Source organism: Hippoglossus hippoglossus, chromosome 12 (genome assembly GCF_009819705.1).
Source record: "Hippoglossus hippoglossus isolate fHipHip1 chromosome 12, fHipHip1.pri, whole genome shotgun sequence".
Lineage (NCBI taxonomy): Eukaryota > Metazoa > Chordata > Actinopteri > Pleuronectiformes > Pleuronectidae > Hippoglossus > Hippoglossus hippoglossus.
This window is the reverse complement of record NC_047162.1, coordinates 3,148,326-3,162,224: the sequence shown is the minus strand read 5'-3', so window position 1 is coordinate 3,162,224 and position 13,899 is coordinate 3,148,326. Positions and strand designations below refer to the sequence as shown.

Sequence of the window (13,899 nt, the reverse complement as noted above, 5' to 3'; positions counted from 1 at the left end):
AATAATGCAAAAATAGTTTTCACTTCAGAAGTTTAACAGCTGGACACAAGATGACTAGTCAGTTCTCAGTGTTGCAGTATGAGAGCTGTAGGTTTCGAGTTTCTACATCTCTCTGGTGCAAGTTGCATATTGGACCATGGTTTGGCCTCAAGATTAGTGATGATCTCAGAAAATATTGCTGCTGCCTCCTCGTCTTTGGAAGACGAGCTGAGGAACTTTCCCCTTCTACTCATGAATGTGAAAACAATAAAATAACAAGTAAAACGCATTAATGAGCCGAGGTTCTGGCTTTAAATTGAAGTCTTTGTCTTTGGCTTTGTCTCCTTACTCATTCTCTGTGTGTTTTGTGTTTCACTGCAGAGCTGCTTCATAAAGGCATGACATCAGTTACCAACCTGGAGGGCTGGGTGGGCCACCCTCTGGACCCCATCGGCACACTGTTCAGCACACTGATGGAGACGAGGCAGGGAAGTGAAGATAGAGTCCTGTTCGACTTCTCAGGTACACACACACACACACACACACACACACACACACACACACACACACACACACACACACACACACACACACACACACACGAAAACGAAGGAACAAGTACGACCATCCTTTATTCACACATGGCAAGGAAAGTTTATTTATATAGCATATTTCATACGTAGAGGCAGTTCAAAGTGATTTACATAATGCAGAGAAACCATCAGAAGCGTAAGAAAAACAACATTGAAATACAAAGTAAAAGAATAGAGGCCTTTTTTGTGAAGAAAATGTTAAAATTAATGGAAATGGAGGGAAAGAGGGTAGGATGGGATTCAGTCAAAGGCCGTACAGAACATGAATCCCTGTGTAAAGTAGAAGTGCTAAAGTATGTCAGCTAGTACATAATGTATTCAAGTAAAACATTGACAGAAAAATGTCTAATGTGACTCATACATTATTAAATTATCGATACGGATGCATAATTTGTAAAGTTGTAGCTGTTGTAGGTTTAGCTTAACTTGTCATGTAGAATTAGATCGTCAAGTCCAGTGGTTCCTAACTGAGGGGTCGTAAGATGATTGACAGACAACTTTGAGATTATTTGGACGTGGATAATTTTACCTGCTTGAGTCTCAACAATTATTGAAATATAAAAACCATGAGAGACGTTCAGAGGAGGAACGGATAACAACTCCTAGAGATCTGAAATGTGACAAGAATCGAGTCACAATCCCAAAACGGGTTTAGTAGTTAAGTATACACTGTATGGTGTAAAAGTAAGTAAATCTGACAGATTAGTGCAGTGGAGTAAAAATGCAATAATTCCCTGTTCATCCATCCATCTCTTAACTATTTACGCTTATTCTTTGAGGTTTGCGAGGCAGCTCGATCCCAATCTCAGCTGACACTTGAGACGTGATGTACTCTGTACCGTTGTGGAGTACAACTATAAAAGTAGCAGCAAAACAGTGTGAAAGCTGTACTTAAAGCACAATACTTAAGTATCAGCACCAAGTTACTGTTTACCATTGCAGATACATTTACACTGCGGTGATTGTGTCTCCTTGACGGAACTGCAGCCCCTCAGGCTGCAATCAGCAGTGATGACACAGATGTGCTGATTGGCCGGCAGTCATCCTCCAATAACAGCTCATGAATAAGGAATGCAGCAGGAAGAAACACTCCAGTTAGAAAGTATTAATTATGCAGGGAGCTCAGCTAGACCAATCACATAGCACAGTTCTCGCAGTAGCCAGGAAAGACACGATCACGTCAGCTCTACACTTTGTTTCTGTTGTAAAGTAGGTAAAGTGATGGGCAACATTCTGAAGCCTCTGCATGGGAGAAAGTAGTGACTTTTCAATTAGGACTCTGCTGTTTATATCTGATAGAGAGAGAGAGAATGTGTGTGTGTGTGTGTGTGTGTGTGTGTGTGTGTGTGTGTGTGTGTGTGTGTGTGTGTGTGTGTGTGTGTGTGTGTGTGTGTGTGTGTGTGTGTGTGTGTGTGTGTGTGTGTGTGTGTGTGTGTGTGTGTGTGTGTGTGTGTGTGTGTGTGTGTGTGTGTGTACGTATTCATTAGGGACTGTTAACCCTCCTGGGATGAACTGTGAGGTCTGCCAAGACATCATTAAGTCATTAAAACACACGGCTACCATCCCCAGGAGAATACACACTGTGAAAAAAGGAACAGCAGAATGAACAAATAGATCAATAGATCTATCAGCACTCTGCTAGGTCCACAGCCCAAAGGGAACATTCTCCTCCCTAAGTCATCTCTCACACTTGAGGATGGAGGCTCCAATCTCTGAGCCCTTTATTGAATCTTTTTAAGTAGCTTGTTTGGAGGGAATCGAAGAGATGTAAGAAAAAATGTAACATAAGAAATAAGTTTTATTTATCAAAAGATAAGACTTGGGGGTGCAACACAAGCTGAAGTAAACACAACATAGTGAAAATATTAGGTCTACTTTATCATTCAGTAAATAGCACAAAAAAAGCAGATTTTTTTTGAGGAGGCTGAGGCTGAGCACTCGTCCTTCTCAGGTTATCAAAAACATCGCTACATCTTAAAATGACATGTGGGACGGAAGATTTAAAAAAGACGACGTTCAGATGTACATAAAGAAATAACTTTTAAATGGTGGACCAGCTAATTACTTGTTATTAACATGATTAGTTATGATAAGGAAAGTTATCTCTTGTTCCTGCACCGAGTGAACTAAAATCCGTAAATTGTTCTGAACCAATAACAGATGTCTTTGTTCCCCCCCAAACAAACTATTTCAACAGATTTGATAAAGGAGATACAAGGATATGAATTTGATAAAATGCCACTGCACTCCATCCTGGGTCATCAGTCAGTTTTTCTTTGCCAGTTTCTGTGGTGTCCAAAAAAGTTTGAAAGAGTAGTTTTCCACGGAGCTTAATGAATCCTGGTATTTTACCAACTTGGAACCAGATCTGAAGTGAAGCCCATCCCTATCTCTCACTCTGCCTCTCCCTCCTCTGCTTCACCAGCAGGCTCATATGGTCCAGGGAGGATGACGGAGCATTTCGCTTTCCCGGCGCAGCGTTTCCTGGAAGACGGAGAGTCGTTTGTGTCGCTGGCTGTGGAGACGGCGCTGATCGGGTTGGGGCAGCAGAGGGTGATGCCGGACGGCCTCTACGCCCAGGAGAAAGTGTGTCGCAACGAGGAGCAGCTATTGGCCAAGCTCCATGAAGTCAATTTGGACGACTCGTTGGTGAAAATCTTTCAGAAGCAAGCCGTTTTCCTGCTAGAGGGTGAGGAGGCCTCAAACATTATGAAGCAACTGTTGATTCTAGACTCTCTAATGTGATGATTTACATCTTAGGTTAGTAAACTGAAAATCTAAATAACAAAACTGAAGACGTCACCTGTGACTCAGCTGCAAATGTGGAAAAATGCCCCCTCTACATTTCCCTGTACTTATTTCCATTATTGATTTATCTGCTGTCTATTCCCTCAAATAACAGTTTTCTCTATGACATAGTGAAAAAATGTCTGTCATAATTTCCCACAACCTAAGGTGCTATCTTTAGTTGAATTTCAAATTGTCATATTTTGAAATGATGATAATTTTGGTGCTACAGACAAGGTAGAGAAGTCAGGACGTATCGAGGGACAGACCAACACATTGTTGGTTTTGGCCTTTTTTACGTAAAAAAAAAAGCAGAATAATGAAAACCTTATCGTTTATGATATCTTTACACTTTGGCTTTAATTCAAATTATATCCAGCTACAGAGAAAAACATACTGTATATAGAAATTAAGGTTAGATTAATCGTAATGCCTTTTCCTAGAAGCCAGAAACCTTTAAACTCTTCTGTGATTCATATATGAGCCGTGCTGCTCTTCACTGTGCTGCATGCTGAGATCTGTGATTTTACATTCATCTCTCCTTATGCCGACTGTGCGGACTGAACTGATCTTTGTCTTGTGTCTCTGTGCATTTCCTTCCAGCTGGTCCTTACACTGGTCTGGGAGAACTACTCTACAGAGAGAGCGTGCCCATGCACACCTTTGCCAAGTATCTCTTCACCTCGCTGCTACCTCATGAAGCCGAACTGGCGTACAAAATTGCACTGAGGGCCATGAGGTGAGTCAACTGGACAGAGGGTCAAAACAGAGAAATAAAGAAAAAGTGAGAACGGGAGGTACCGTCCTTCTCCGTCTCCTTTTGGTCTCCTCTGTTTAATGTGTGAAAGAGTGAGTCTACCAGGGGTGTTATCAACAGCCGCAGACCAAAATGCTTCTGGACACAATTAGACCTACAATCAGTCATGCAACGAAACATGGACGTAGCGGAGAAACAGTAAATTAAACTTCCACCGAATTAACAAACACTGGAAGTATTGTTGGAGTTTCGACATCAGCGGCAGCCATTTTGGTTTTGTAAATATAAATGCTTCCTCGGTGCTCCGCTCTCAAACGTTCCCCTTTTTAGATAAATGGATGGAAAACTATCTGAAGGAGGGGGAGGTGGCAGACCCATCTGCGAGAGTGAATAAATATGAGCTGGCTGATTGGTCTTGTTTCCAGGCACTGAAAAAGCGTCTGATGGTGCAGACATGGAGGAATGGAGGCAGATTTAGGAGCTATCTGGGGCAGTGTTTAATGACAAAACCTCCTTTTGCTGGAATATTCACTAAATAATTCAACACTGCTGAAAACCAGTTTTATAAAATGTGTGAATAATAAATACATGCTGTTGGTTTCCTCCCTGACCGCCACTGGAAACTTTATTTCCTCTTGCCCAAATTAGGCCCCTTGGATTTTTACAATAATGTTTATTTTTGAAATTCCAGACTTGAATCGTAGAAGGAGAAATATTAAACTTGTGGTATCACAGCAGCTATAACTGGATATAACAGGAGTGTGGAGGAAAAAGGAACCAAGCTGTTATTTTTAAACCCATCCTTATTACGGCCTGAGGCAAAGATCCACCTGAGTTTATTTGTGCCGACAGACAAAGGAAAGCTATCGATTGGTTCTGTAACAGAAGCATTGCTCTCTAATAACTTCTTTACCTCCATGAAATGTTCATCTTAGTGAACAGATCAGTTCCTGTGTGATTACGCTTCTCTGTCTGTGTCTAATTGAGTTTTCCTCTGTGCTCAGATTGCCAGTCCTGGAGTCCACGGCCCCCTCTGGCGACATGTCCCGGCCTCACCATATAGTGTCGGTGGTGCCCAACCGCTACCCTCGCTGGTTCACGCTCAGCCACATAGAGACCCAACAGTGTGAACTGGCCTCTACCATGCTCACTGCTGCTAAAGGTACAAACAGAAATGTTCTGATATGTCTATTTGTATGGGAACAACATCTCTGGTTTTAAGGATAAACTTTGTTTTATTGACTCTATTCACACAACAATAATTTATTCACAATTTGTTGTCAGTTCTCATTTTATTTGGCACTCCCTGGTTACAACTTTAGTTCAATTTTTCTCTGCTCTAGAGGGGTGTTGTCAACTTTGTGATCATTTTGGAGCTGTAGTCTGTGGTGCTGTTGAAGTATATGCATTATATAGAGAGGTGAGTCTATTGTTTAGCATACCCATATTGTTATACAGTAAATATGATCCGAATAATAGAAGCACAACCAGTACTGACTCCTTCCAAACTGATCATATACTTGAATCAGCTCATGTCTAAAGCAGTTTCAGCACAGAGTCAACATTATAAGCGTCATAGAGGAGGATTTATTCCAGGACTGATACATTAGACTGTGAGGAAAACTAATGAACTGGCAACTGATTGTGTTCTTTCTATAATTACTAAAAACCCTATAATTCACTTTTAACAAGAAACTTGAGGATTATTTTATATTCAATTTCTGCCAATAGATCCCTTTCACCTAAATCTTACACACTGAACCTTTTAAGGAGATATGTTATTTGTGTAATTACATGAACAATAACAAGATAAAGTGACATGTCACTATAACCGTTAGGGATGTTGTCACTAGTGTGTAATCATCTAAATTGTACAATTTTTTTGTTTTCTTAACCCTAGAATGGCCCTTTTAAATTTAAATACTTTATATTTACATCGGGAGCCGGTCCTCTCTAAACACCTTTTTTGAGTTTCTATGACAACTGAAGTCTACCACAGGTTCTCTTTCATGTTTGGAAGGGGAGGGTGAGGGGAGGGGTATTCAGCTGCAACATGAAACTTCTCCTCTAGATTTCACTAAATTCAACACACTGAACCTTTAAACAGGAAACGTTTCTGTAACACTCTGTGTCGCTTTGTGCAGTGTTAGCTTCGACCCTACCCCGAAGTCATGTAGGTTATTTATATGTCTGACCACCTACAGCGTGAACCGCCTCCCCTCCCTAACCCGCCAACACTCCCTGGGTTGTTCCATGTTACACACTGTATCATTTTAAATCTGGACAAAATATATGTATAATCACCAACTCTAAAAATATCCCATAGGCACGACTGTGGGTATGATGGTGTGTGTGTGTGTGTGTGTGTGTGTGTGTGTGGTATGTATGTGACTGTATAAATGGATGCTTATTTACAGTCACTATTTAATTCCAGGCACAAGTTCTTCTCTTCAGGCACTGACTGGAACGTTTCTTGCTCTAACATACCAACTTGTCATATAACAAAATAGGTTGATGTTTTATCAAAGAGGTTATAACATTTTGTATGTCACGTCATTAGTATGAAACATATTTGAACATGAAATGGATCATTATAAAATGAGAATAGTTTTGCAACATAAGAAAACTAGAAGGGCCTCCTGAGAGCGCATACCCCCTCCAAGGCTAATACCCTATCTTTCCATGTCAAACCAGTGGTTCCCATTAGTTATCTAGACTGTGACATGGGCCATATTCTTATTTGTCCTGCCACAGTTTCATAATCAACCAAAACATTTATACACTTCTCATAATAACATGAGAGGGTCCCGACCTTACTACGTGCCTTGAGATAATGGGATTTGAATACGAGATCTCTAACTTGCTGGATTGAATGTGTGCAGCACAATTTGCCACATAGTTAAACATACACTCACGTCATCGTCCCTTAAGTTGTTACCATCCATGCAGACAATCAGACCTTGTAGTTTCAGCTGCAGTTGTGTGCGTATTTGCAAGGGCATGTATTTGCATTGCGTAATCTTTTTAACAAATAGACAAAAGAACACAGATGTCACATAACCCTGACTATATTCATATAAAAATGAATTTACCTGTGTGATCAAAACCTGTTTCAACACAAACTCAACATTACATCTGATGTCATTGGCTGTCATTGCTGTGTTCACAGGTGATGCTCGTAAGCTACAAACAGTGTTAGAGTCCATCCAGAAGAACATCCACTCCTCATCCCACATCTTCAAACTGGCCCAGGATGCCTTCAAAATCGCCACCCTCATGGACAGCCTGCCGGACCTCACGCTGCTCAAAGTCTCCCTGGAGCTGGGCCTTCAGGTAAACAACACAAACACACAAGTAAACACACTTCATACCACATAGGCCCTGAGCTAATCCCGTGTTTCGTATAGGTGATGAGAATGACCCTGTCCACCCTGAACTGGCGGAGGAGGGAAATGGTGCGGTGGCTCGTCACTTGTGCTACTGAAGTCGGTGAGTAGGTTTTTCACAAAAAAAACGTGTCTGACCTCAATATGGCACACGCACAGTTTACAGTAATAATGGTGAAGGCAGGGGCGGGGCCTCTACTAAAATCTGATTGGCCCCTGAAGTGCTTAGTGCTTAGTCACTTGACTCTTAAAAGATAAGTAAACACCATAAACTACGTCTTGTTTATTTTCTGTGTTTATATTTTCTAAGCTTTTTGTGATTTGCTTGGAGAAATAAGGAACATTTAGCAAAATATGTTCAATTGCGTGTTTTTGCCCAAAGTTATAGAACCGACAGCAAACAAGGAAAGACCTTACTGAATAGGCAATGGTTCATGAATGTTGGACATGTACTCGGCCCCTTTATGGGTTCTTATTCTGCAAAATCCTAGGTCTGACCTTGGGTGCAGATTTTCCTCCTAAAGTTTCTGTTTATTTTTAAAGGAACTGGTCCTTATTTCTTAAAAAAAATTTTCCTTATAGCAGACTATCATCTTTTTTATATATTTTTTTTTATGAAAACCTCCAGCTGAATTTCCATATAAGATATATATATATATATATATATATATATATATATATATATATAATATTCAGCATCGTCACCAGCTAGTGACCCAGTTAGAAGACTAATGTAGTGGAGAGTTAGTTAATCCTGGTATTTCTTTCAAACACAAACTATAAACAGTAGAAAGACTTTGCTCTTGTTCATGTTTTCAACAAGACAAGAAGGCTTTAACTGATGAATTTGGCAAATCTAACGTTATCTTGGGTAACGAGTTTGGCTGGTGCAAAGTGTAACTACATTTTCAGAAAACCTAAAAGTAAAATGTGTTTGGGGTTGGTTCTTTGAGATTAACTCAATTTTTGCTAGTAGTCTTATGTTAATAGTCTTATTTTGTGATTATTTTTGTCATGCGCCACTCAGGAAAATATCAATAAATGAACAGAAACACATTTAAAGTAAGCTAGGTAGCTCGGGTTGCTGATGGTTTCTAGATTGAATTAGAGCAGACAAATACACATTCTACGTTTCTGTAGAAAGAAAGAAACGTTTCTTATACTATTGTGTTTTTTGGTTAATCTCCCAGCTTCTTGAGTTACTGAATATTTTTCTTTCAACAGCCCCTTATACACAGCTTCAACATGCAGGGGAATCTAGAGCTTGACAGGCCTACTGTGCTCAGCTCCTGTTTGGGGAGGGGATCAGCAAACGTTGGCAAATGTCAGTTACAAATAATTTAGAAGGGGCGTATGTGGAGATGTGAGAGATTTTTGAGAAACACCAGGTCGGTCTTCACAAGACCTTTAGAAGTGGATTTTGGAGGCCTCTCAGCAGGAGGGAAGGAATGACTGGCAGAGTAGTAATTATTATGGAAGATTGTGGGCTTTGGGCTGATTAAGTGGGCCTTATGTTTGGACTTGAATACTGAAACCCAGCGGCTGATTTCCCTGAAGTGGACAGGAAGTGGGGTCCAGAGGGGAAACCCCTCCTCCCAGATGATTTCTTGTGAATGTGGGGGAGTGACAAGGAGTCCCTGTTTCTGTGAGCACAGTTTGAATGGATGCATTGAGAACATGCCAGTTGGTGATGTAGAGAGGGGCCAGGCCATATAATGTCACTGCATTAGAAATAGAATATTGAATTAGACGGTTAAAATTGTAAGGTCTGTGACGCAGTTTGTTAGAATTCCGGAACAATTGAATGATTTCTGAGGACAAACACTCTAGTGAAAGAGGATTTAGCCTGAACAGAAACATCCCAGAGACAATAATTAAACAAAAATATGCTGTTTGGATATTATATCAGTTAATGAAATCCAATTTCTAGTCATGACTTATTCATTCATAGTTGAAGTTGGATTAAATGTCTTCAAGGACTAAAAAGAGCATTATAACTTCCAGCAGTGAAAAGTTGACATGACTAATGCATTTTATATTCTTGTGACTGCAGGATTTAAAGGACAAGGCTGGTCAGATTTTATTATTTTGTCTAACAAATCATACAAAAATACATAAGCCACTGTATCCCACAGTAAAAAACTCTTTGGTTCCTACTAAAATATAAATATTAAGGAATACCTCTTAACCAAACTGGAGAAAATTGTGCATTTGTTGGGGACTATCTTTAGTGGCAGATTAATCTACATTTGGTTTATGCTGTATAATGTAAGGCTATGGAATGCCTAGTGTGAAAGAGGATATATTTTGGCAAACAGTACCAAATGGTAAGCATGTAAAATGAAAAAGTGAAAGGACTGACAATTGAGCCTTGGTGTACCCCATCAAGGTCTTTAAAGTGGGTTGATGACGTTCTATTCAAATGTAAAATCTTTACTAAGATGTCTTTTCCTTTCTGCCTAGGTGTGTTTGCACTGGACAGCATCATGCAGAGCTGGTTCACCCTCTTCACCCCCACCGAAGCCACCAGTGTTGTGGCTAGCACAGTCATGTCCAACAGCACCATCGTCCGCCTGCATTTGGACTGCCATCAACAGGAGAACCTGGCCAACTCTGCTCGCACCCTGGCCCTGCAGTGTGCCATGAAGGACCCCCAAAACTGTGCCCTGTCTGCCCTGACGCTTTGTGAGAAGGACCACATTGCCTTTGAGACAGCCTACCAGATTGTACTGGACGCAGCTGCTACAGGAATGAACTACACACAGCTGTTTACAATAGCACGCTACATGGAGCACCGTGGTTATCCTATGAGAGCGTACAAACTAGCAACATTAGCCATGACTCACCTGAACCTCAGCTACAACCAAGACACACACCCGGCCATCAACGATGTGCTGTGGGCATGTGCGCTCAGTCATTCGCTGGGAAAAAACGAACTGGCAGCCGTCATCCCCCTGGTGGTGAAGAGTGTGAAATGCGCCACCGTCTTGTCGGACATTTTGCGGCGGTGCACATTAACGACGCCAGGCATGGTGGCACTGCACAGTCGCAGGAACTCTGGGAAGCTGATGTCTCTGGACAAGGCTCCACTCAGGCAGCTACTGGACGCCACTATTGGGGCCTACATCAACACGACGCACTCTCGGCTGACGCACATCAGCCCACGCCACTACAGCGAGTTCATAGAGTTCCTCAGTAAAGCCAGAGAGACTTTTCTCATGGCACAAGACGGACATATCCAGTTCACCCAGTTTATAGACAACCTGAAACAGATATACAAGGGCAAGAAGAAACTCATGATGCTTGTTCGAGAAAGATTTGGTTGAAAGTGGACCAAAAGACTATTGCCCTTTTTTTTTTACTTGAGACTCGTTTTTTATCCTTTCTAACTTGAAGTGAAAATCCACTTAAAACAACATTCATATTCATATGATTTGGGACTACTGGGTCTAATGTGATACTGAACTGAAGGGGTGTAATTATATGCACATACCATAGAGATGTAGGGCTATTTAAAAAGCAGCATCGGAAGAAAAAAAGTCTCCTGCACACTGATTCCAAGCCACAAAATGTGAAGAAGAAAAGCCAACGTTTCTATCCCACTCTAATCTCTGACGGGTCAAAATGCTTAAAAATACCACATCCACATACATATGATTATGTAACAGAAATAATAAGAATCTCAAAGCAAGAAGATAAATCTCAACGATAAAATATTAACAATATATCAGAAAATTAATTATAAGAAAAAATGTATAGGCTTGGGTGGCCTTTCCAGCAAATTTGCAAGGGTTAATGCTATTATTATTATTATTAACATTATCATTATCACCATTATTATTATTATTATTGAAAGTAAAAATAAAACATAGATTTTGAGAGCAGTAACCAGTGCTGAGTGGATATGTCTTGGTGGGATTAAGTATTACATTTTGCACTATATCATATTATAGCACTGTGGATAAAGTTAAATACACAGTAGTGAAAAATGACTAGAAAACCAATCCTTTCTACCTCTACCTCTCAATAATTCCCCTGTTGGTCGTAGCAAATTCCCTATTGTACGATATTTATTTTAACTTGAAATTATCTTTTCCATCAACACACAAGACTGGAATAAAATTAGGCTATAAATATAAAAACTTGTGAATAAATCTATGTCAAGAGTTTTGACCTGACAAATGTTCTGACTTTGAAAGTTTTCTAAATGTTGTGACTTGGAGTCACTGTGCAGTCTCTCTTCTAGCTAATGTGATAATAACCACAGGTTCCCGAAGGCAGATCCTTAGACTTTATTCAATTCAAGCCGCACCAAGTGTCAGCCTAAGCACAGACAGATCCTGGGTTGACTTCCGTGCTGGAGGAAGGATTGGACAGTCCAAGGTGATAGGGTTGAGATATGAAAAATGCTGCAGGGTGAAGTTTCTCTCTGAAAATTGACACGTTTGAAATTGAAGGAAAAAAAACTGAGCCCTGAAAGCAACAGCTGGTATTGATGTGTATAAAACCATTACGTCTGCAGAAGCAGAGAACTGTTTGTCCCTTTTTATATGTATGAAAGTAAGAGAGGAAGAGTTTTACACTGAGTATATACTGTATTGTCTAATGGCAAAAAGTCCACCTTGCACTCCTCCTGTGTCCCTCTGTTAACATTCACAGCCTCAAAGAGAAAACAAACGGCTTTAAACCAAATGGAGCAACTCCATCTGAAGTATTGAGTACCTCTTTTTAAGGATCCAGCTTTACCCCCCCACCCACCCACCCCCCAGTGCTCAGAAAAACTCCAAATCCATGATCAGAATTCATTAAATGGGTCGATATTTGTTCCTGCCATCTTTAAGCTGATTGTTTTTGCTTCGCAGTCTCAAATGTTCAATATGCTTCGTTTACAGACTATTTGTCACGGACACCACAACAAACTGTCACAGTGCTCGCTCTTGTGGAAACTTTGCAACTGTCAACATACATTCTCAGGGATTTCTCTAAAAAAAAAAAACAAGACAAAAAAAGAGAACAAAAGCATTTTAATGTCCTGTATATATGAAAGTATATGTCTGAATATTGAAAAAAAATGTATATGTTAAGTAATTTATGACAGAATATTCTATGTAAGGCACAATACTTGAAGCTGCAGTACTTTTGGGTTTTGAAACAAGAAAAGAGAAACATATCAGAAGGACTTCAAAACGTTCGCCTTGCATCGCATCAGGGGCTGGTGGAGACAGTAGTACCCACAGAGTACATGCTGGCAGGTCTGGCTCTGCAGACATGTAATGAACTGCAGAAACTGGCCACGTGAAGACAGGAGGTGGACATGCAAAGAGTGAATTCTCCTGAATACAGAAAGTGTATTGAGGATGGGCGCACGTGAGAGAGGACTGTGGAGGTCGAGCAGCGACGACGTTCAGATGCCAACTGCTGCGACCCTCCAGTGGACACGTCTCCTCCTGCAGCGATCCGATCACTAGACGAAAGCTGCTTTACGCCCGGTGTCCATGCCTCCTCTGCTCACATCTGAACTTTGAGCGGGACAGGAAGTTGGGCAAAGCTTTATTTCACGAGTCCTGTGTTTTACAGCTAACATCCTGTGAACTTTCCTCATAACCTTCCTAAAGATTTACTGTTGATTACAAATTTATTTCAAAGAAAGGCACACACAAGTTGGGGTTCGCTTCATTTGGGTCTGTGAATTCCAATTTATTTCCAAATAGTCTCCCATGAAGTTTCCTGAAATCATGGTTAAAATAGAGACTGAACAATCAGCAAAAATGAAGAATAAAGTTTCCAATAATAAATTATAGAATAATAAATATTCGCTGATCTAATGAAAATGAATCTGGAAGTTTCCAGGAATCTAGCTGTAAAATACAGAAGCTGTAAAATAAAACATTGCCATATACCATGGGTTTTGACTGTTCCACTTTTTTGTGCGTTTTCTTTTTATTTCCCCTCTCGTTCAAGTGTTTTCATTTCTCTCTAGAATTCCTCACACAGGAACAGCCTTCTTTCTTGCCTTGTCTTAATGCTTTAAAACAACCAAATGGGAGTTCTAACTACCAAACCTTTTTCATAGGCCAGCCGACGTTTGGTTACAACTTTTCTTAGTGTCTTTTCGTTTTTTTAGCTGAACTGTATTCTGTGCTTTAAAAGCTCATGTCATCCGTTTTTCAGTGTCGTCTCTTAGAGGTCTGTTGGTAGCTCCTTTGTTTAGAAGCGAATATTACTCCCTTTTATTTATTACGTTAGGTAAATGATTGTACAACCATGTCGACATGCTCATGAAGTTGAAACTAAGATTTGATACACTGATCGATTTATTTATGTAACTAAATCACTGTTTTATAAACTTGTTATTGAATCAACATTTTGTTTGGATTAAATTAGTTTTTTGACAGCA

At 40.3% G+C, this 13,899-nt stretch overlaps 1 protein-coding gene across 1 annotated transcript in view; it reads left to right on the top strand.

Moving 5' to 3' along the window:
• Positions 1–13,899, top strand: part of LOC117771841 (zinc finger SWIM domain-containing protein 6) — a 20,619-nt gene extending 6,720 nt beyond the window's left edge. The window contains exons 7-13 of the mRNA XM_034602645.1: positions 361–501; positions 3,001–3,261; positions 3,963–4,098; positions 5,121–5,278; positions 7,286–7,449; positions 7,524–7,605; positions 9,966–13,899. Of these exons, the coding sequence (XP_034458536.1) occupies positions 361–501; positions 3,001–3,261; positions 3,963–4,098; positions 5,121–5,278; positions 7,286–7,449; positions 7,524–7,605; positions 9,966–10,828 (1,805 nt within the window). The 3' untranslated portion in view covers positions 10,829–13,899. The remainder of the gene's footprint in view (positions 1–360; positions 502–3,000; positions 3,262–3,962; positions 4,099–5,120; positions 5,279–7,285; positions 7,450–7,523; positions 7,606–9,965) is intronic.